The sequence below is a fragment of the Phacochoerus africanus genome, chromosome 4 (genome assembly GCF_016906955.1).
Source record: "Phacochoerus africanus isolate WHEZ1 chromosome 4, ROS_Pafr_v1, whole genome shotgun sequence".
Classification (NCBI taxonomy): Eukaryota; Metazoa; Chordata; class Mammalia; order Artiodactyla; family Suidae; genus Phacochoerus; species Phacochoerus africanus.
Genome location: NC_062547.1, coordinates 65,634,941 through 65,657,485, shown reverse-complemented (window position 1 = coordinate 65,657,485; position 22,545 = coordinate 65,634,941). Strand labels below are relative to the sequence as shown.

The following is a 22,545-nucleotide window of genomic DNA, read 5'->3' as shown; positions in this document are numbered from 1 at the left end:
CCGGTGCTCTGATTCATCGGTATGAATGTCCATCAAAGCAAACTGAACCCTCAAAGGCAGCGGAGCCCGTCACTCCAGCAAGGAAGCAGCTAGCTAAGAATAAAGGGGTGGGGTTTGTGAGGTCGGGATTGGCTTGCGGCGGTTACACCTGCCTTCCGGTTCGACTAAAGGGATGTCAATCTAGCCCAAAGGTTTGCCGCGCTCTCTCGCTGGAGGTTGTGCGCGTGCATAGCACGCAAGGTCGGTTGGGAGTGGTAGTCCGTTCCCGCACTTTAAACGCCTTACCAACTATAAAGGGCGAGAAAGGAAAGATCTCTTCCCTCAGACTTCTCTTTTCCCAGGTGGGCCAGTTCTTGGCCTCGCGAGCTGACGTCATGGGAGGAATGCGGTGACGCGACGCTGCTCTTGTGACGTCGACGACGAAGGCCGGGCTCCGGGTTCGATGATGTCATCGGGTCCTTTTTCCTCCCCCTGCTGCCCTGCGATGGTAGGCTGAACGTGGGGAGCCGAGGCGGGGTTCGATGCCAGGGTCCAGCCGCAGAGCGACATCCTCGCCAACCACTTTCCGCCTAGACTCGGCCAAAAGCTCTGTCGCCCGGCACTCTCCGGCCTCCCCGCCCCTTCGGGCCGGGAAAGGTCACCGCTGCCGGGGAGACCGAGGCTATCTCGGCCCCGCAGGAGGCGTGGGCCGCCCCGGGAAAGGTCTCCTGCAGGCGGGGGATTTAATTAGCAGCTCTTCCCTCGGGCGATAAGCAAAGGTCAGCGTCCGGCCCTCCAGGGACGGCTTGGGCCGCTCAAAAGGGCTCTGCACTGCTCCCCCATCCCTACCCTACTCCCACCTCCAGTACTCCGTGCCTCAGTTTATCTAGGAAAGAAGTGACAGGACCGAGGCCTGCACTAGGGTGAGCGTCTCGGTAAAAATTCAGTCATCAAGATAAATAATAGTCTAATGCAATGTTATTTTTTAGATAGCAAAATTAATGGAAAAATAAATCCATGATGAACAAAATAGCAAAATTTTGAATAAAGGCAGAATTTGCCTGGACTTTGAGATCAGGATGAAGTAAATCGTTCAAATTCAGGGTCAAATCTTACCTTTTATTCTCTTTTTTTGGCATTAATTTTGACTTGTAAAAATATCTTGATGACTGAGTTTTTTGACACCCTTTAAATTTTGTACCCTAATCCCCACCAGAGACCAAGGAGAGAGGAAAAATAAACCAAAGGCTCAAAGCCTACCTATCTAATTCAAATTTTGCTGTGTGATGCTGAAAAAGTGGCTCTACCTCTCTGAACTCTTTCCTACTTCAGCCAGCATTATAATTCCTTTGTGCAAGGCCCTGGCTGTAAAAGTGAAGCAGGCAAGTCCAAGACTCTGCACTCTTCTACAATAAGAGGCACAATAAGCAGTGAGATTAATACATGGCTCAGCACTTAATGAATCTGACTAGCATCCATGAGGACGTAGGTTGGATCCCTGTCCTTGCTCAGTGGGTTAAGATTACAGCATTGTCATGAGCTGTGGTGTAGGTTGCAGATGTGGCTCAGATCCTGCGTTGCTGTGGCTGTGGTGTAGGCCATCAGCTACAGCTCTGATTCGACCCCTAGCCTGGAAACCTCCATATGCCTTGGGTGTGGCTCTAAAAAGCAAAAAAAAAAAAAAAGGAGAGATTAATACTTAAGATCAATTCATAAGAGCTATGAAGCCTACTATGTATAAAGTAGATAATCAGCAAGAACTTGCTGAATAGTACAGGGAACCATGCTCAATATCTTATAATAACCTATAAGGCAAGAAAATCTGGAAAAGAATATTTATGTACATATATGTATGTGTGTGTGTATAACTGAATCATTTTGGCTTACACCTGGAACTAACATTGCAAATCAACTATATTTCAATTTAAAAACAACAACAAAACACAACATTGTAAATCAACTAACTTAAAATTCAAAAACAACAGCAAAGACTCTTAAAAAAAAAAGCTGTGAGAGCAACATTAGGGTTTGTGTGGTAAGAGTGACTCAGTAGCCTCTGTAACCTGAGGAGGAGTCATTCGAACTGAGCCTGAGTTGTGAGAAGAAGCCAGCAAGCCCCACAAAACGGAGGTGGAGGAGTAAAGGCTTGGGGATAGGAACAAACATCTGGCTGGGGGTGGAATGAACAAAGAGGAAGGGGCCAGAAGGTGAGGCCAGAAATGTAAAGGCTGTCATGATGATTCTGCAGAAATCCTCCCAGGAACCCAGCAAAGTGGAATATTCCCCCACTTGACAGGTGAGCAAACAAAGGCTCAAAAGGGAAACTCCTCTAGGATCATGTAACTGAAGACGGCAGAACCCAGACAGCCTGTCTCCTCTTCTGGGACTTTCCAGTGTGCTTTGCTGCCCCTGGATGGAAGGGGAGAAGCAGTAACAGTAACAGTCTGCTGATAGCTGAGCCCCAAGAATTAATGAGACTTCTAGGCAGGAGGTGCCTAGGATAAATCCTAGTTGACAAAGTAAGTCACTTAGCCCCTGCAGTTGCTTCTCTGAGACAGGGTTGGGTCCCATGGCCAGATATGTTGGTTGGTGGGAAGCGGATAGAACCGTTATTTTTACTTCCCACCCATTTCCTCACGTTCTGGAAGTCCTTGAACCCCAAGATGGGTACAACTAAGCCTGTACCCAGATCAAAATTATTTGTAAATAATAGAAAATTATAGGAGTTTCCTGGTGGCTCAGCAGGTTGAGGATTCCACATTGTCACTGCTCTGGCTCAGGCCACTGCTGTGGCACAAGTTCAATCCCTGGCCCTGGAGTTATTGCACGCTGTGAGCGTGGCCAAAAAATTATTTATTTATTTATCTATTTTTGTCTTTTCTAGAGCCACACCCACGGCATATGGAGGTTCCCAGGCTAGAGGTCTAATTGGAGCTGTAGCTGCCAGCTAGTGCCACAGCCACAGCAACACCAGATCCGAGCCACATCTGCAACCTAAACCACAGCTCACGGCAACGCTGGATCCTTAACCCACTGGACGAGGCCAGGGATTGAACCTGAAACCTCATGGTTCCTAGTCGGATTCGTTAACTACTGAGCCACAACGGGAACTCCCCAAAAATTATTTATTGTAAACCTTGGCAGGGAAGGTAGTGTGGGGCTAGAAATACCCTTTTTTTTTTTTTTTTTGGTTTTTAGGGCTGCACCTGAGGCATATGGAAGTTCCCAGTCCAGGAGTAGAATCAGAGCTACAGCTGCCAGCTTACACCACAGCCAGAGCAACGTGGGATCCAAGCCACATCTTTGACAAACACCACAGCTCACAGCAACGCCAGATCCCCAACCCACTGAGTGAGGCCAGGGATTGAACCCAGATCCTCATTGATACGACTCAGGTTTGTTTCCCCTGCGACACAATAGGAACTCCATAGAAATGCCCTATGTTTTTAATCTGCTGGTGGTTGCAAAGGTGTGTAACTGTAAAAATTCCCTGAGCTCTCCATGTAAGATCTGTGTACTTTATATACAGTATACCTCAATTTGAAAGTTAAAACAGAGAGTTCTGTTGTGGCTTGGTGGTAATGAACCCAACTAGTATCCGTGAGGATTCGGGTTCAATCCCTGGCCTCACTCAGTGGGTTAAGGATCCAGCGTTGCCATGAGCTGTGGTGTAGGTCACAGATGTGGATCGAATGCTGCATTGCCATGGCGGTGGAGTAGGCCGGCAGCTATGGCTCCATTTTGACCCCCTAGCCTGGGAACTTCCATATGCCATGGGTGCGGCCCTAAAAAGACAAAAAAAAAGTTGAAACATACACACACACACACATTAACCCATGGGAAGTAGCTCTCAACCAACTCCTTCCTGGAAGCCATAATTAAAAGTAAGGGATTGGAGGAGTTCCCATTGTGGCTCAGTGGGTTAAGAACCCGGCTAGTATCTATGAGGATGCGGGTTCAATCCCTGGCCTTGCTCAGTGGGTTAAGGATCCTACATTGCCGCAAGCTGTGGTGTAGATCTCAGATGTGGCTAGGATCCCACATTACTGTGGCTGGGCATAGGCCAGCAGCTGCAGCTCCAATTCAGCCCCTAGCCTGGGAACTTCTATATGCCATGGGTAAAAAGAAAAAAAAAAGTAAGGAATTAAGTATGATCTTGGCTTCCCTGTAGTAGCTTTTCATGTTCACCAAACAGCCCAAGAATGCCAGCTAAAAAATGTGGAAGGAATGAAAGAATAAGAAAAATCACTGTTTTGCACAAGCCAATGAAATCATCGATTTAGCCAATGATCATCAATGAGGGTTATAAAACATCAAGTGAGAAGAGGATTCGGACCAAGATACAGGGCACCAGAGGGTTCCTTGGGTGTGGGGGGTGCAGATTTCAACACGGAGGCCAGACTGTCCCCATCTTTAGCTGCAGTGAAGCTCAGCATCACAACAGAGGGACCCTCAGGCTTGCTGGGCCCCCTGATGTAATACAAAAGGAAATTCACAGCTTCCTCTAGGACACATCTTGCCAAACCCTGACTCTGATCCTCAACCTAATATCCCATTTGCAGGAAATGGCAAGGATGGAGGAACAAGTTAAATGACATCAGGAAACAGCTGTCAAACCCCAAGGGTGGAGTATGCTGGAGGACAACTGTCTCTTCGATGAATCAGTCATGGCAAAAGGGAATGGGGAGTATTCTAGGGCAGGTGACATCATTGACATTTGGGGCCAAACTGCATTGTAGGGTGCTGAGCAGCATTCCTGGCTGCCACTCACTACATGCCAGGAGCACACAGCCCCCATCCCTCACCGGATGTGACAACCAAAGATGTTTCCAGACACAGCCAAATGTCCTTGGAGATATTGCCCTAGAGGATGGCAGAGCAACTGGCAGGAGGACCTGGGATCCCCAGGCCAAAAGAGATAAACCTTCTCTCTTATTTAAGCCAATTATTGGGTCCTCATTAAATTGAGACAACTATGACTTTGGTAATCCTGTTCCAAGTTTTTATATTCACTGAAAGTTTCACACCAGATAAGAATGCTCATTGAAGCAGAAAGGTGATGTGGGTGTCCATCCCTAGGGGACCAGAGGATGAAATAAGGAAGGCTGCAGAACACAAAACACTAAGCCAACAGTGAAAGCAACAAAGTAGCTCTTAAAAAATCTGATGGGGAGTTCCCGTCGTGGTGCAGTGGTTAACGAATCCGACTGGGAACCATGAGGTTGCGGGTTCGGTCCCTGCCCTTGCTCAGTGGGTTAACGATCCGGTGTTGTTGTGAGCTGTGGTGTAGGTTGCAGACGCGGCTTGGATCCCGTGTTGCTGTGGCTCTGGCGTAGGCCGGTGGCTACAGCTCCGATTAGACCCCTAGCCTGGGAACCTCCACATGCTGCGGGAGCGGCCCAAGAAATAGCAAAAAGACAAAAAAAAAAAATCTGATGGGCCTGATAACGTGAGAAAATAGAATGGGTACATGTATGTATAACTGGGTAGAAAAAAAAATTGTATTGGGGAAATCACAATTTAAAAATAAATAAATAAAAATAAAAAAAGAGGAGTTCCCGTCGTGGCGAAGTGGTTAACGAATCCGACTGGGAACCATGAGGTTGCGGGTTCGGTCCCTGCCCTTGCTCAGTGGGTTAACGATCCGGTGTTGCCGTGAGCTGTGGTGTAGGTTGCAGACGCGGCTAGGATCCCGCGTTGCTGTGGCTCTGGCATAGGCTGGTGGCTACAGCTCCGATTAGACCCCTAGCCTGGGAACCTCCATATGCCGCGGGAGCGGCCCTAGAAAAGACAAAAAAAATAAATAAATAAAAAAATAATAAATAAATAAATAAATAAATAAATAATTCTCATCAGCAAAAAGAAAAAAATCTGACGGGGTGATTCTAGCTTTTTTTTTTTTTCCTTTTTTGGCTGCCCAGCAGCATTTGGAGTTCTATCCAAGCCATAGTTGTGACCTCTCCTATAGCTGCCACAACACAGATCCTTTAACCCACTGTGCCAGGCTGGGGATCAGACCTGCATCCCAGCACTCCAGAGACTCAATCCTGTTGTCCACAGTGGGAACTCCTACTATAGCATTTAAATTTTTTTTTTTTTTTTTTAATTTCAGGGCTGTACCTGCGGCCCGTATAAGTTTCCAGGCTAGAGGTCCAAATGGAGCTGCAGCTGCCGGCCTACACCACAGCCACAGCAACACCAGCTCCAAGCCCATCTGCAACCTACACCATAGCTCACAGCAACGCCAGATCCTTAACCCACTGAGGGAGGCCAGGGATTGAACCTGTGTCCTCATGGATCCTAGTCGGGTTCATTACTGCTGAGCCGTGACAGGAACTCCCCACTATAGCATTTTAAAATAAGGCAACCGGGAGTTCCCTTTGTGGCTCAGTGGTTAACGAACCTGACTAGGATCCATGAGGATGTGGGTTCAGTCCCTGGCCTCACTCGGTGGGTTGGGGATCCGGCATTGCTGTGAGCTATGGTGTTGGTTGCAGATGTGGCTTGGGTCCCACATTGCTGTGGCTGTGGTCTAGGCTAGCAGCTGTAGCTCTGATTCAACCCCTAGCCTAAAAACTTCCACATCCCACAGGTGTGGACCTAAAAAGCAAAAAAAAATAAAAAAATAAAAATAAGGCAATCTTTCTCCTGACCTAAATGGCAAGAGTGAGAGGTCTCCACAGAGTTTTGCTAAAAGGAAGAAAAAAAGAAATTTAAGAACCATCTGCTAATGTGCCAGGGAGTAATGAAATAAGAATCTGACACTTGGTGCATTGAAATGCAAACAAGATGTCCTGTGTTTTGTTGGAAATTCATCTTAAAAGCCTGTGCATTCCTGCTTATTAAAAATGAGGCTTATTAATCTTGTAAACTATAGGAGTTCCCATCATGGCTCAGTGGCTAACGAATCTGACTAGGAACCATGAGGTTTCGGGTTCAATCCCTGGCCTTGCTCAGTGGGTTAAGGATCTGGCATTGCCGTGAGCTGTGGTGTAGGTCGCAGATGAGGCTTGGATCTGGCGTTGCTGTGGCTCTGACACAGGCCAGCAGCTACAGCTCCGATTAGACCCCTAGCCTGGGAACCTCCATATGCCGTGGGTGGGGTGCAGCCCTAAAAAGACAAAAAAAAAAAATCTTGTAAACTATATACATAATACAGTAAAAGAAATATTTATATATATTCGATATGTAAACACTGCTGATATATCCATGGATGAAATGGAATCTAATGTCAGGGGACACACAAGCAAACAGGTTTGGGGAAATATACTGGAAACAATTTTGATGCATGAAGACAATCTTGGAAACCTATTGCTAGAGGCACTGTATCATTACACAGGAAGATTTGTAATAGGAATGGATTGAGATTTTAAAATAAAAACGAAGATCTGAGGGGTGAGGCCCTAAATACTGGGAAAATATTTAGTACTCATTTCACAACCATCTGGCTTTTAGAGAAGATGCTTGGGGCACATGCACATCTACATGAACATGTGTCAACCTATTCCCCACCCCCATCACCACTCTCACCCCCAGTGGAAGGACAACTTTGTGTTGAGAGGAGACTGAAGGAAAGAAGTTAATAAATGTTTTCAATTTCATAAAAACAACCAGACAAAACAAAACAAACAGTCCCCTACAATGTATCACTGAACTAAAAGGACACAGATGGAGATATAGCATACAATGTTACTTTGCAAATTACAACATACTTGTATAAACACACAAAGTCAATGTATAAACATACAGAATGATACATCCTATTGCTTAAGGACATCTACCAGTTCAGGAACATGTAGCAAATGCCTTCCAGTTGATGGCCACCATTTGGGAAGGGCAAAGAATTGGGGATCTGGGATGGAGGGGGCAGAAATTAAACTAATGAGGGCTTTGCATGAACCAATGAAAGCTTGATAGAGTTTGGGGAGAGGTGGGGCTGGGTAAGACCTGGGCTCAGTGGCATGCGTGGGGGGATCACCTGGCAAAATGCTGAAGGCCAAATGGGAAAGGGAGGGATGAAGACAGGACAGGTGAGTTGTATTTGGGTGAGGAAGTAACCTATATGGTAACTACTAGTCCTATGTGGCTATTTGGTTGGGAGGGGTTGCCCTTTCTTTCTTTTTCTTGACTAATTGCTCTGGTTAGGACTTCCAGTGCTATGCAGAATAAAAGTAGTGCATATGGGCACTCTTGTCTTGCTCTGGATCTTAGAGGGAAAGCTTTCAGGGTTGAGTATGATGTTAGCTGTGGACTTCTCATATATGGCCTTTGTTACATTGAAATACATTCTATCTAAATACCAGTTTGTTGAGAGTTCTTATCATGAAAGGATATTGAATTTTACCAGATTTTTTTCTTCATTTATTGAGATGATCATATGGTTTTTATCCTTCATTTTATTACAGTGGTGCATCCCACTGATTAATTTGCAGATGTTGAACCATCCTTGCCTCTCTAGACTAAATCCCACTTGATCATGGTGTCTGATCCTCATAATGTATTGTTGAATTTCATTTGCCAATATTTTGTTGAGGGTTTTTGCATTTAAGTCCATCAGGGATTCTGGCCTATAATTTACCATGTAGCTCTTAAAACTTAAAAGTAACTAAAATAAAATACAATGAAGAATCCAGTTCCTCAGTCTCACTGGACACATTTCAAAGCACTCAACAGCGGCATGTAGCTAGTGGCTACTGTGTTGAAAAGCACAGATAGAGAACATTCTCATCATCAGAGAAAGTTCTGTTGGTCAGCACTGCTCAAAACCAACTCTCAAAGTCTCTTTCAGTGACTCAGGGAAATGTGATGTTTCACTCTGGTGTAAGATGATACTGAATAATAATTGTATATTTTGTTGGATGTGAAAATGACATTATATTATGTAGGAAAATGTCCTGATTTTTCAGAGATTCATGTGTAGTATTTAGAGATGAAAACTAGTATCAGGTTGACAAGAGATGGTGTGTTTAAAACACCTAGGAGAGAACCAGGCATGTGGTGAATCCTCAGTAAGTGTTAGTGGTCACTAATTTAAAAGCTTAGAAAAATGACAAATTGGGAAAAAAATACTTACTACTCATTTCACAACCATATGGTAAACCTCCTTAATATATACTGAACTCCTAGAAATCAGGAAAGAAAAGATCAACTCAAAAGAATAATGGGCAAGAAAGGTAAGCAGAGGAGAAAAGAGCAAACTATAAATAGCTCTTAAATGGAGTTCCCCTTGGGGCTCAGCAGTTAACAGCCTAGCATCTGTGAGGACTCAGGTTCCAATCCCTGGTCTCACTCAGTGGGTTAAGGATCCTGCATTGCCATGAGCAGTTGTGTAGGTCTCAGACCCTGCTCGGATCTGCCTTGGCTTGGCTGTGGCTGTGGCTGTGGTGTGGGTCAGTGCCTACAGCTCTGATTGGACCCCTAGGCTGGGAACCTCTGCTAAAAAGACAAAAAAAAAAAAAGAGAGATAGCGACCAAAAAAAAAAAAAAAAAAGCTCTTAAACACACGGAATATGTTCTGCCTCGCTTGTGGTAAGGGAAATGTACATTTTCTCTGCTGAGATACTGTTTTTCACCAGTAAACTTTGGCCAAAGTCCAAAGTTTGATAACAGTGTTGGTGAAGCTGAAGGGAAAAACTCTTAGCCTTTACTGGAGGGACTGTGAATTAAGCTAACCTTCAAGGAGGGAAAATTGGCAGTATCTGTAAAAATTGCAAATGCCCATAGTCTTTGAGCCAGAATTTATCTCCAGTTACACTTGTCTATGTGTGAAATGACATTGGTACAAGGTACATCACTATGATGTTAACCTAAGAACAAAGGGATGGGAAAAAAATCTCTCTCTGAGGCAGTGAAATTAACCATGGGGCAGCTACACAGCAAAATATCATGATATTATGTTGCTGTAGACAAATGATACAGATTCATAAAGAGGTTTGGTGTTTGTTTTGTTTTTTTATTTTGTTTTTTTTTTTTTTGTCTCCACCCACAGCTTGTAGAAGTTCTCAAGCCACAGCAGGGACTATGCCAAATCCTTGACCTTCTGAGCCATGAGGGAACTCCCACAAGAGCTTTGAAAAGGTGAGATCTCCAGCATTTGTTGTTAAGTGGAGTGGGGGGGGGGGGTGGAGGGAGGAAGGTGCAGAAGAACATATGAAACATGCTACCTTGAACTGAAATTCTGACACATGCTACCACAGGGATGAACCTTGAAACATTATGCCAAATGCAAGAAGCTGGACCTAAAAGGGTAAATAGTGTCTTGCTCCGCTTTACAACCTATGTAGAATAAGCACATTCATAGAGACAAAAAGTAGAATGATGGTTACCGGGAACTGGAGGGTGGAGTGGAGGAATGGAGAATTATTGTTTAATTGGGTAGAGTTTCAGTTTGGAGAGATGAAAAAGTTCTGGAGATGGCTTGTGGTGATGGTTGCATGACAATATGGATGTCTTAATGCCACTGAACTGTGCACTTAAAAATGGTTAGGATGTGGAGTTCCTTAGTGCCACAGTAGGATAAGGATCCAGCATTGGCACGGTTGTGACTTGAGTTCAGTCTCTGACCCAGGAACTTCCGCATGCCATGGGCTTGCCCCCTCCCCTCAAAAAAGGGCTAAAATGTTATATTTTACCACAATTAAAAAACAGCTTTTTTTTTTTTTCCTGCACCCACAGTACATGGAAGTTCCTGGGCCAGGGAATGAACCCACACCTCAGCAATGACGCAAGCTGCTGGAGAGACAATGGCAGATCCTTAACCATAATGGCCACACAGCAGGAACTCCAAAAAACAACTTTTTATTGCTACCTTTAATGTAAAAGCAGATGAGGGGGGAGGGATAAGGACTTGTATTCTTATTTGTTTGTGTATGGGCACAGAAATTCTGGAAAGATACTCAGGAAATCAGGAGCAGTGGGTTTCCTGTGGGGAAAAGGAGGGGAACTAAGACTTGGGAAATACTGCAGTGTAAACTTTATGCTTTTTGTTTGTGCAGCACATGAATGCATCCACTATTCAAAAATAAAATTAGTTAAGAAATATGGAGAATGGCTTTATTTAGGATTGGTAAGATTTGAGTTAAAAAGTAAAAAAAAAAAAAAAAGATTTGAGTGGTTTATTTTTTTTGTCTCAGCATGCAGCAGCTTGATGTAGGATCTCAGTTTTCAGATCAGGGTTTGAGTCCAGGTGGAAGCACTGTCGAATCCTAACCACTAGACCACCAGGGAACTCCCTGGGTACATTTTATGCTGACCATAAGAATAATGATGATGATGATGAGTATGATGATAATAGTGATACTGGTATATTAACATGAGTGATATTTCCCAATTCTGGATTTTTTGTTTTTTGTTGTTGTTTTTTTTTTTTTTGGCAAGCATGTGGCACGTGGAAATCCCCAGACCAGGGACTGAACCCGTACCACAGCAGTAACAATGCTGGATCCCTAACCCTCAGAGCCACCATGGAGCTCCTTCCAATTCTTTTTTTTTTTTTTTTGTCTTTTCAGGGCTGCACTCATGGCATATGGAGGTTCCCAGGCTAGGGGTCGAATCGGAGCTACAGCTGCTGGCCTATGCCACAGCCACAGCACCGTCAGATCCGAGCCTCATCTGCAACCTACACCACAGCTCACAGCAACGCCGGATCCTTGACCCACTGAGCGAGGCCAGGGATCGAACCCACAACCTCGTGGATCCTAGTCAGATTCGTTTCTGCTGCGCCACGAGGGGAACTCCTCCTTCCAATTCTTATCTATGAGTTTCCCATGGCTGCTGTAACAGTTCACCAAAACTGGGTGACTTACAGCCATGGCAATTTATTCTTCCATAGTTCTGAAGGCCAGAAGTCTGAAGTCAAGGTGTTGACAGAGCCAGGGCTCCCTTCAAAGGCGCCAGAGGAGAATCTTTCCTTGTCCCTTGTAGCTTCTGCTGGCTCCTGGCATGACTTGACCTCTTTGGCTACATTCCTCTTATCTCTCTATCTCTGCCCTCACATGGCTTTATCCCTTCTGTCTGTGTCTTTAAAACTTGTAATAGAATTTAGGACCCACCCAGATAATCCAGGACAATCTCACTTGGAAGTCCTTAATCATATCTGCAAAGACCCCTTTTTTCCAAATAAGGTCACATTCACAGGTCCTGGGTTCTGCAGGTCACCATTTAACCGACTGCACTTACTGTATGTTCTTCTGGGTTCTAAGCATTTTATGTAATTTCAGTCCTTGAACAGCCCCATGAAATAGATATGTTTATTATCTCCATCTTCCCAGTGAACTCAGAGAGGGGCAGTGCCTTGCTCCAGGTCACACAGGAAGTGGGATCTGAACCCAGCTCTGTTGAGCTCCAAACTCTGCTTCTCTGGGAGGCACAAAAGAAGCTTCTATTTCTGGAACAGTCAGAGTCCAACAGTCAGGCAGAAAATATTTCCTGGTGTGTTTGTTCATCAGCAGCCCCTGGGCCAGGACTGGGGATATGGAGAAAAGGGCAGAAGGGTGCGTCCCTAGAGAGTTGTGGGGCAAAGAGGCAGAGGAGGGGAGCATATTATTCATCAGCCCTTTCGAAGCAGTACAATCAGATATGACTCCTGCCTTCTGGAGCATTGCCCTTGGCCTGAGGCACCATGGGGGGCAACCAAAGCCAGGAGTTTGTCATGAAGAAAAGGACAAAGGAATAAAGTTCGAATCCAAAGGGAATGCGTCAAGTAGAAATAACATTTAATTAAGCGGCACTTACTGTGTATCACTGACTGTTTTAAACATGTGATGCACTTATTGCATCCTCCCTCTTTTATAGGAGGGGAACCAACGCAGAGAGAGGGTAAGTATCTTGCTCAAGGTCACACAGCAGGAATTAGGCAGAGATGAGGTTCCAACCCAGCAGCTACCCTTCACTTGAGTTCCTATTGTATTTTTTTAATTGAGGTGAAATTGACATTGCATGAAATTAATTAACCATGTCAGGGAGTCCTCCCTGTGGCACAGTGGGTTAATAATCTGGCTTGTCTCTGTGGCATTTCTAGTTCAGTCCCCAACCCGGCAGCAGTGGGTTAAGGATCTGGCATTGCCACAGCGGCTCAGATCTGATCCCTGGCCTGGGAACTTCTATATGCCTCGGGTACAGCCAAAAAAAGGAAAAAAAAAAATTAATCATGTTAAAGTGAACAATTCAGTGGTGTTTAGTATATTCATAATGGTGAGCAACCACTGTTTCTGTCTAGTTCCAAAATGTTTTCATCACTCTAGAGGTATAGATGGCAGCAATTACTCCCAATTCTACTCTCCTCCCAACCCTTGGCAACCAACCACTAATCTGCTTTCTGTCTCTTTGGGTGTGCCTATTCTAAACAGTATCCTATAAATGGAATTATACATGGTATGAACTTTGGTCTCTGGCTTCTTTTGCTGAGCCTAATATTTTCAAGGTTCATCCACATTGTAGCGTGTGTCAGTGCTTCATTTATTTTTATGGCTGAGTAATATTCCACTGTATAGATGGACCATATTTTATTTATCCACTCATTTGTTGTTGGGAATTTGAGTGGTTTCCACTTTTTGGCTATTGTGACTAATGCTGCTATGAACATGTAACATTAAAACGGTCAATTTTAGGAGTTGCCATTGTGGCTCAGTGGGCTATGAACCTGACATAGTGTCCACGAGGATGCAGGTTCGATCCCTAGCCTCACTCAGTGGGTTAAAGATCCCGCATGGCCGCAAGCTGCAGCGTAGTTCACAGACACAGCCAGATCCAGTGTTGGTGCGGCTGTGTGGTGTAAACCAGCAGCTGCAGCTCCGATTCGACCCTTAGCCCGGGAACTTCCATATGCCGCAGGCATGGCCCTATAAAGAAAAAATAATAGTAAATTGGTCACCCTTGGAGTTCCCATCACGGCTCAGTGGTTAACGAATCCGACTAGGAACCATGAGTTTGCAGGTTCGATCCCTGGCCTCGTGCAGTGGGTTAAGGATCTGGCGTTGCCGTGAGCTGTGGTGTAAGTTGCAGATAGCGGCTCGGATCTGGCGTTGCTGTGGCTCTGTGGTAGGCCAGCAGCTGTAGCTCCAATTAGACCCTTAGCCTGGGAACCTCCATATGCTGCAGGTGCAGCCCTAGAAAAGGCAAAAATAAATAAATAAATAAATAAATAAATAAAATAAAAGGAAAAATCTGCAGCCTAGAATAATCCACCCAGCAAGAATACCATTTAAAATAGGAGAAATAAATCATTTCTTCAACAAACAAAAACTAAAAGAATACAGAAATATTAAACCCATTCATAAAGAAATATTGAATGAGCACTTCCTGTGTGGCTCACAACCTAACTACTCAGCGTTGCTTCTACAGTGGCTGTGGCTCGATCCTTGGCGTGGGAACTTCCATATGCGGCAGGTGTGGCCCCTTAAAAAAAAAAAGAGAGAGAAATACTGAATGAAAGGTCTTCTCTAAATAAAAAAAATTTTAAAAAAAGGTCAACCTTATTTCATAGGCATATTACCTCAATATATGTTTTTTAATTGTTTTGTTTTTATTTTTTTGGTCATAGCTATGGCATATGGAAGCTTCGAGGCCAGGGATCAACTCATGCCACAACAGTGACTCAAGCCACAGCAGTGACAATGCTGGATCCTTAACCTGCTGAGCCACCAGGGAACCCCTGGCCTCAACACTTTTAAGTAATAATATCATCTGAGAGGGCCTGGAAGCAACAACATCAGCCCCCATCCCATAGCAATGAGCAGACCCAGCCTTCAAGTCTTGGCTTCTCAATGCCACTTTCCAATAAATGGAACTCAGGTTCCCTGGGTAAATGGCTGATTCCAGGACTGGGGCTGGGAAAATGCAAGATGACCCTGGAATAGCTTGTGGTGCCAGAAAATAAGGAAGTACTTAAGAAAAAATATGGAGTCATGTCAAAAGAGCAGTGCCTGAAATAAAATGCTTAGGGCAGGGGCCAGCTGAAAGAGCTCCCAATGGCCAAAGCTGGAAAAATCTGGGCCATGAAATGAATAACCATGGTATTGGATTTTAACCCAAATAACTGTTCATGAGTCTATATGGGTATAAACAAGTGACTAAACAAATAAACAAATGGAGATAAAACAATTCTTCACTCAAGAAGAATTCCAAAATAATAAATAGCAAATGCAGAAGGAGTAAAGTAAATGGAAAATTACTAATAAACAAACAGCACAGTAATAATTTCTACACATATGATGTCCCAACAAATGCTAAGATCAGTGAGTGGAATGGGAAACAGGATATTTGTATAGCCTCAAAGTGCCTCACTAAAAGTATTTATTAGTGCAATTTGATTTTTTTTTTCTTTTATGGCCATACCTGCAGCATATGGAAGTTCCCAGGCCTGGGGTCCAATGGGAACTGCAGCCCCTGGCCTCCGCCCAGCCACAGTAGTGCCACATCTGAGATGCATCTGTGAACAACATAACCGCTTGTGACAATGCCAGATCCTTAACCCACTGATTGAGGCCAGGGATCAAACCTGAATCCTGACAGACACTATTTGGGGTTTTTAACCCACTGAGCCACAGTGGGAAATCCCAGTTAGTGTAGTTTTAATATATGTCCACAAATTCTTCCATATTTTTCCTCCCAGAAGGTGAAGCTTAATTCCTCTGCTCTGGATGGAGGCTGGGAACGTTGTTTTTGGACCTGAGCTGTGGATACAGAAGTGTGTTCAGTTAGTGAAGATTCTTCCAGGTGTCCACTTAGGACCTGGGCACTTTTCTGCATGTATGTCATACATTGATAAAAAGTTCAATTTGGGAGTTCCCGTCGTGGCGCAGCAGAAACGAATCTGACTAGGAACCATGAGGTTGCGGGTTCGATCCCTGCCCTTGCTCAGTGGGTTAAGGAACCGGCGTTGCTGTGAGCTGTGGTGTAGGTTACAGATGTGGCTCGGATCCCGCATTGATGTGGCTCTGGCATAGGCTGGCAGCTACAGCTCTGATTCAACCCCTAGCCTGGGAACCTCCATATGCCGCAGGAGCAGCCCAAGAAATGGCAAAAAGACAAAAAAAAAAAAAAAGTTCAATTTGTTATTAGGAGTTTCCAAGTGGCTGAATAGGTAAAGGATCTGGCATTGTCACTGCTGTGGCTCAGATTACTGGTGTGGCATGGGTTGGATCCCTGGCCCGAGATCTTCTGTATGCCATGGGTGTGGCCCCCCAAAAAAGTTCAATTTGTTAGAATGAAAAAAAAAGGGAAAGAAACATAGACTCAGTTATCTGTTACAGAGACACCCATGTTTGCGTTAAAAACTGTAATGAAGAGTTCCTGTTGTGGCTCAGCAGGAAGTGGAGAGTATCCACTAGCATCCATGAGGTGGGTTTGATCCCTGGCCTCTGTTCAGTGGGCTAAGGATCCAGTGTTGCCGTGAACTGTGGTGTAGGTCACAGACAAGGCTCAGATCTGGCTTTGCTGTGGCTGTGGTGTAGGCCAGCAGCTGTAGCTTTGATTCGACCCCTAGTCTGGGAACTCTCACATGCCACAGGTGCGGCCCTAAAATCAAAAACCAAACCAAACAAACAAACAAGCACCCCCCAAAAAACAACCCAAAAACTGTAATGAAAAGCAAAGAAATGATGATAGCTGAAGTCAGGATGGCAGTTACTTTGGCAGGGAGGGATTGCGACCAGGGAGGGGGGACATTTATGGTGCTACTACTATCCTACTTCTTGATCTGGGTGATGATGACGTGGTTGTCCTGTTTATAATGATTTTTTTTAATTGCACAAATTGTAATGTTTTTCACATTTTGATGGTGTCCTGGAGCCTATTTATACTGACCTGTGAGAACAAATTGTTAGCTTTTCAGGAATTTGGGGACATCACACAGATATTACATGTATGGCTTGAAATTGACCAGAAACCCTATAGATGCTACAAATCCCCACCTTTTTTTTTTTTTTTTTAACCTGGGAGAGCCCATTGTTAAACATTTCCTGGAGTTCCTGTCTTGGCTCAGTGGTTAAAGAATCTGACTGGCATCCATAAGGACTGAGGTTGATCCCTGCCCTTGCTCAGTGGGTTAAGGATTCAACGTTGCCATGAGCTGTGGTGTAGGTTGCAGATGTGGCTCAGATCCTGCGTTGCTGTGGCTGTGGCTGTGGCCGGCAGCTACAGCTCTGATTGGACCCTTAGCCTGGAAACCTCCATATGCCGTGGGTGCGGCCCTAAAAAGACAAAAACCAAAATAAAACATTTCCCAGTTCGTGATATCTTCTTTATGTATATATTAGTTAAATATTTAAAAATTATTTTTAAATTATGATAATAGGGGAGTTCCCGTTGTGGCACAGTGGTTAACGAACCTGACTAGGAACCATGAGGTTGCAGGTTTGATCCCTGGCCTTGCTCAGTGGGTTAAGGATCCGGCATTGCTGTGAGCTATGGTGTAGGTCGCAGACACAGCTTGGATCCCGAGTTGCTGTGGCTCTGGTGTAGGCCAGCAGCTACAGCTCCAATTAGACCCCTAACCTGGGAACCTCCATATGCCTTGGGTGCAGCCCTAGAAAAGACAAAAATAATAATAATAATAATAATAATAGGAGTTCCCGTCATGGCGCAGTGGTTAACGAATCCGACTAGGAACCATAAGGTTGCGGGTTCGATCCCTGCCCTTGCTCAGTGGGTTAAAGGTCCGGTGTTGCTGTGAGCTGTGGTGTAGGTCGCAGACGCAGCCTGGATCCTGCATTGCTGTGGCTCTGGCGTAGGCTGGTGGCTACAGCTCCTATTAGACCCTTAGCCTGGGAACTTCCATATGCCGCGGGAGCAGCTCAAGAAAAAGCAAACAAACAAACAAACAAACAATAAATAAAATAATAATAAATAAATAAATAATAATAAATAAATAAATAAATTGTGATAATAGGTGTTCCCATAGTGGAGCAACAGTATCGGCAGTGTCTCTGTAGCACTAGGACGTAGGTTCAATCCCTGGCCAGGTGCAGTGGGTTAAGGATTTGGTGTTGCTGCAGCTCCAGCACAAGTCACAACTGCAGCTCAGATCTGATTCCTGGCCTGGGAACCCCATATGCCTCAGGGTGGCAAAAAAAAAAAAAAAAAGGTAACAAATGCATAGTATAAAATGTACCATTTAACCATTTTAAGCATCCAATCCATTGGCATGAAGTCCATTCACACCATTGTTCCACCTTCACTACCATCTACCTCCAGAACCCTTTTCATCTTGCAAAACTGAAACTCTGTCCCCAAAACATTTTTTTTCTTTAATCCTTAAAAACTTTCACTTGGAGTGTGGATTCTGGAGCCAGAGGTCTGTTAACCCCAACTCCCACCTCCACTTACTAGCTGATCTGGAGCACCTTGTGTCACTGTTCTGTTTCCCCATCTGTAACATGGATTTAATCTTAGTCTTGATCTCATAGTCCAGTGGCTCTCAGAAGTGTGGTTTCTGGACCAGCAGCATCAGAATGGCCTGGAAACTTGTCACAAAGGCAGATCCTCAGACACTCTGCAGTCAGAGCCCAACAATCTATGGTTTGTTTTTGTTTCTGTTTATTTTCGGCTTCATCCATAGCATGTGGAAGTTCCTGGGCCAGGGATCGAATCCAAATCACAGCAATGGCAATGCCAGATCCTTAACCCACTGAGCCACCACGGAACTCCTGAGATCTGTGTTTTAACAAGCCCTCCAATTCAAGTTGGCCTCTGGCCTTGCTCAATGGGTTAAGGATCTGGCGTTGCCACAAGCTGTGGCATAGGTTGAAGTTCCCACTGTGGCTCAGTGGTAACGAACCTGACTAGCATCCATGAGGACATGGGTTCAATCCCTGACTCTGCTTGGCAGGTTAAGGATCCCGAGTTGCTGCTGCTGCATAGATCTCAGATGCAGCTTGGATCCTGCATTGCTGTGTCTGTGGCATAGGCCAGCAGCTGCAGCTCCGATTCAACCCCTAGCCCCGGAACTTCTATATGCCTTGGGTGTGGCCCTAAAAAAACAAAAAGAAAGAAAGGAAGGAAGGAAGAGAAAGAAAGAAAGAAATAAGGAAGGAAGGAAGGAAAGAAAGAAAGAAAGAAAAAGAAAGAAGCCCTCCAGGAGATTCTGGGTCTTGCTCAAATTTGAGAACCATGATCATAGGTTGTTGGGAAGATTAAACAAATATAAATATTTAGAGCAGTGCCTGGCCCCACAGTGCATACTGCGTGAGCACTTACTGTTGTTGTCACTATAGAGGAGGCCCTGGGACCCTAGCAGTATGGTGGTGATGGGGGGCTGGCTGTGACCCCTCTTCTGGTCTGATGGGGGTCTGGGTTCCTCGTCTCTGCTGAATGGAGACCTTCTCGCCTCTCTCTGTTGAAAATGACAGTGTGCTGGACTACGTCACCCCATCCTTGGCGAAAGGTTATCGCTTGGTCTGGGAGATGGAAAAGGTCGGGGTAGGGTGGGTGCTGTGCCGCCTTCCCTCTGCAGGAGGAGATAAAGGAGGTCACTTGGCTCTTCCATGGTGGGCGGGGGGAGCTAAGATGTATAAATGGGGGTCCAGGAGGCACCAACCATCAGAAAGCTGCCTTGCTGCGTCCACTCTCACATCTCAGGCAGCCCGTCCAGAATGGCCAAACGTCCACTGCTGCTGCTGCTGCTGGCCGTATGGGTGCTGGCTGGGGAGCTGTGGCTGAGGACTGAGGCCCGGGCGGCACCCTATGGAGTGAAGCTTTGCGGCCGTGAATTCATCCGAGCGGTCATCTTCACCTGCGGGGGCTCCCGGTGGAGACGGTCGGACATGCTGGCCCATGAAGCTCTGGGTGAGGCTGGGGAGGTAATGTGTGTGGGGAAGGGGGGTGGACGAGACAGGACAAGGGTCCAAGGAGCCAGGAAGGGAGGTGAGATGAAGGGCAAGAGAGTCCCTCCCCTCCACATGCAACTGGGGAGACAGCCAAGCCCTCAAAGCTGTGCCAAGGCTGGAGGAGCCAATTAGCAGAGCAGAGGAGCTGGGATGGGGTGGTGTGTGTGTGGGGACAGCAAGCCATTCACCCTAGCTAAAAGTCAGAGAACAGGCTACTCTTTCTGGAACACCTGCTATGCGTGAGCCCTGCATTAGGCAAGGCTGCTGTTTGCAAAACCCTGGTAGGTGCCATTCAGAAGCGGAAACTAAAGTGCTTTCCAACCCTTTGGGAAAGGTAGTGTGAGGGATGTGATGAATCCGAGGCTAGATTTGCCACCTAGTAGGTAACCCTCCTACCAACTTGCTTTCCCTCCCTGATCCTCTTTAACTGCAAATAGGAGCACAGGCCCTGTATCCTGCAGGTGTTAAGTGGCAAAAGTGAGGCAAGACAGAGTAGCATACAGTTGAGTGCTTACCATGTGCCAGACACTGTTTTAAGTGTTTTTTTGTTTGTTTGTTTTTGTGGTTTTTTTTGCCTTTTCTAGGGCTGCTCCCACAGCATATGGAGGTTCCCAGGCTAGGGGTCTAATCAGAGCTGTAGCCGCCGGCCTATGCCACAGCCACAGCAACATAGGATCCCAGCCACGTCTGCGACCTGCACCACAGCTCACAGCAATGCCAGATCCTTAACCCACTGAGCATGGCCAGGGATTGAACCCTCAACCTCATGGTTCCTAGTCAGATTCGTTAACCACTGTGCCACGATGGGAACTCCGTTTTGTTTTTTTTTTTAATGGGTATTGAGTCTTCTACTGGGTACGAGATCCTAGAAGATAGGAATTATTATTATCCTCACTTTGCAGACAAGGTAACTTAAGCTCAGAGAAGTAAATTCACTTGCTCAGGGTTATCACTCAGAGAGGCTGGATTGGTGCTTAGTCAGTTCAGCTCTCAAACACATGTTCTTTTTTTTTTTTTTTTTTTTTTGCCTTTTCTAGGGTTTGCTTCCCGCGGCATATAGAGGTTCCCAGGCTGGGGGTCTAATCTGAGCTATAGCCACTGGCTTACACCACAGCCACAGCAACTTGGGATCCAGGCCGCATCTTCGACCTACACCACAGCTCACGGCAACGCTGGATCCTTAACCCTCTGAGCAAGGCCAGGGATCAAACCCGCAACCTCCCAGTTCCTAGTCGGATTTGCTAACCACTGTGCCACAACGGGAACTCCCAATCACACGTTCTTAACCATCAGGTCCTCCACAAATAAATAGTAGGGGAAAGAAAATGAATGAAGCAGAAAGGCAAGCTCGGTGAGGTTGAGTAAGCTGCCCATCAAAGCTGGAACCCAGGCACCAGTGGCATCAAAATCTTTAACTGGGAGTTCCCCTTGTGGCTCAGTGATAATGAACCCAACTAGTATCCGTGAAGACTAGGGTTCAACCCCTGGCCCTGTTCAGTGGGTTGGGGATCCAGTGTTGCCATGAGTTGTTGTATAGGATCTGGAGTTGCTGTGGATGCAGCCTAGGCTGGCAGCTGCAGCTCCAATTTGACTCCTAGCCTGGGAACTTCCATATGCCACAGGTGCTGCCCTAAAAAAACAAAAAAAGAGTCACTGTCCAAGGCTGCTAGGAGCCTCCAGGACACTTCCAGGGGCCCAGCTGCACCTGTCCTTGTCCCACAGGGCCATGTCATTGGCCACAATTTTTTTTCTTTTTAGATGTGGCTCTAAAAAGACAACAAACAAACAAAAACAAAAAAATCTTTAACTAACAGGCTGAGTCACAAGAACAGAGAAGTGGCTGGACCAGCCAGGAGCCAGAACTCTGGGTGTGGCCTGAGCTGAATCCCAAGCACTCACTCTTTTCATCTTTTTGCAGGGGATGTCTTCTCAGACACAGATTCCAACGCAGACAGCGAGTTGGACGAGGCAATGGCCTCCAGCGAATGGCTGGCCCTGACCAAGTCCCCTGAGACCTTCTATGGGGTTCGACCAGGCTGGCAGAGAACCCCTGGGGCTCTTCGGGGCAGTCGTGATGTCCTGGCTGGCCTCTCCAGCAACTGCTGCAAGTGGGGGTGCAGCAAGAGTGAAATCAGCAGCCTCTGCTAGACAGGGGACCAGGTGGCCATGGAGAACCAGAGTGAATGTCCCAGCTCTGCTGTCCACCTAATGGGTGTCCAGGTGGGCACCTGTTTCTAGCCCCTCATGCATTCATTCATCAGCAAGTCACAGAGCTCAGGCACTATGGGCTCAGAACAGAGTCCTCCCACCCAACCCTGACCTTTGGCCAGCCTATCCTGACCCTGAGCAGGCTGTGCCCCTACCTGGCCACATGGGGACCCTTTCTCCCCAGCCCATCTCATGCCTTTCCTGGCCTGTACTGTCTCCTGCTGCAACGGTTGCCCCTGCTCTACCCAAAGTGGCCACACTGAGACCCTGGCCCAGCTGTGGCCACTGTCCCCTCGCCAGCCCAAACTATACCACCCCCAACTCCCGCCCCATTCTAGCCTTTGCCCCCTCTCTCCCCGCAGCCTTCCAGCCCCCCTCCCTCCACCCCAGCCTGGGTTCTAAAGCTGTGGACCCCAAGCCTGGAAGAGGGACTTCGGGTTCCCTTCGTTTCCTGGGGTGGAGGCTCAGTGGTGGGGGGAGGGGTACGGATCAGAATCTTCCTCAACCCCCCAAATAAAAGTTCCAAAGTACTTGG

At 46.1% G+C, this 22,545-nt stretch overlaps 1 protein-coding gene and 1 long non-coding RNA gene across 7 annotated transcripts; both read left to right on the top strand.

The window, feature by feature from the left end:
* Nucleotides 1-66: 66 nt before the first annotated feature.
* LOC125125596 (uncharacterized) lies at nt 67-9,997 on the top strand. 2 transcript variants are annotated; one of them, XR_007134443.1, is made up of 3 exons: nt 67-240; nt 342-487; nt 4,542-5,189. It is a non-coding gene; the product is annotated as an uncharacterized LOC125125596 (long non-coding RNA). The 2 variants fall into 2 exon arrangements; XR_007134442.1 differs by lacking the exon at nt 4,542-5,189 and adding an exon at nt 9,968-9,997 and having other exon boundaries at nt 68-240.
* A 27-nt stretch (nt 9,998-10,024) lies between these two features.
* On the top strand, nt 10,025-22,540 carry RLN3 (relaxin 3). 5 transcript variants are annotated; one of them, XM_047776848.1, is made up of 6 exons: nt 10,028-10,056; nt 10,176-10,225; nt 12,772-12,795; nt 15,590-15,726; nt 19,555-19,761; nt 21,721-22,540. In XM_047776848.1, the coding sequence occupies exons 4-6, from the start codon at nt 15,618-15,620 to the stop codon at nt 21,948-21,950; spliced, it is 546 nt and encodes a 181-aa protein (XP_047632804.1). In that variant the 5' UTR covers nt 10,028-10,056; nt 10,176-10,225; nt 12,772-12,795; nt 15,590-15,617; the 3' UTR covers nt 21,951-22,540. The 5 variants fall into 5 exon arrangements, with proteins under 5 accessions (XP_047632803.1, XP_047632807.1, XP_047632804.1 ...); XM_047776847.1 differs by lacking the exons at nt 10,176-10,225; nt 12,772-12,795 and having other exon boundaries at nt 10,025-10,056; XM_047776852.1 differs by lacking the exons at nt 12,772-12,795; nt 15,590-15,726.
* Nucleotides 22,541-22,545: the final 5 nt, after the last annotated feature.

Bases quoted from the DNA above. Each gene is read 5' to 3' on its own strand.
- RLN3 (XM_047776847.1), top strand. From the start codon at position 15,618: ATGGAGGCTGGGAACGTTGTTTTTGGACCTGAGCTGTGGATACAGAAG. The intron at 15,727-19,554 runs GTATGTCATACA...CTCACATCTCAG, and splicing joins ACCTGGGCACTTTTCTGCAT to GCAGCCCGTCCAGAATGGCC. The intron at 19,762-21,720 runs GTGAGGCTGGGG...ATCTTTTTGCAG, and splicing joins GCTGGCCCATGAAGCTCTGG to GGGATGTCTTCTCAGACACA.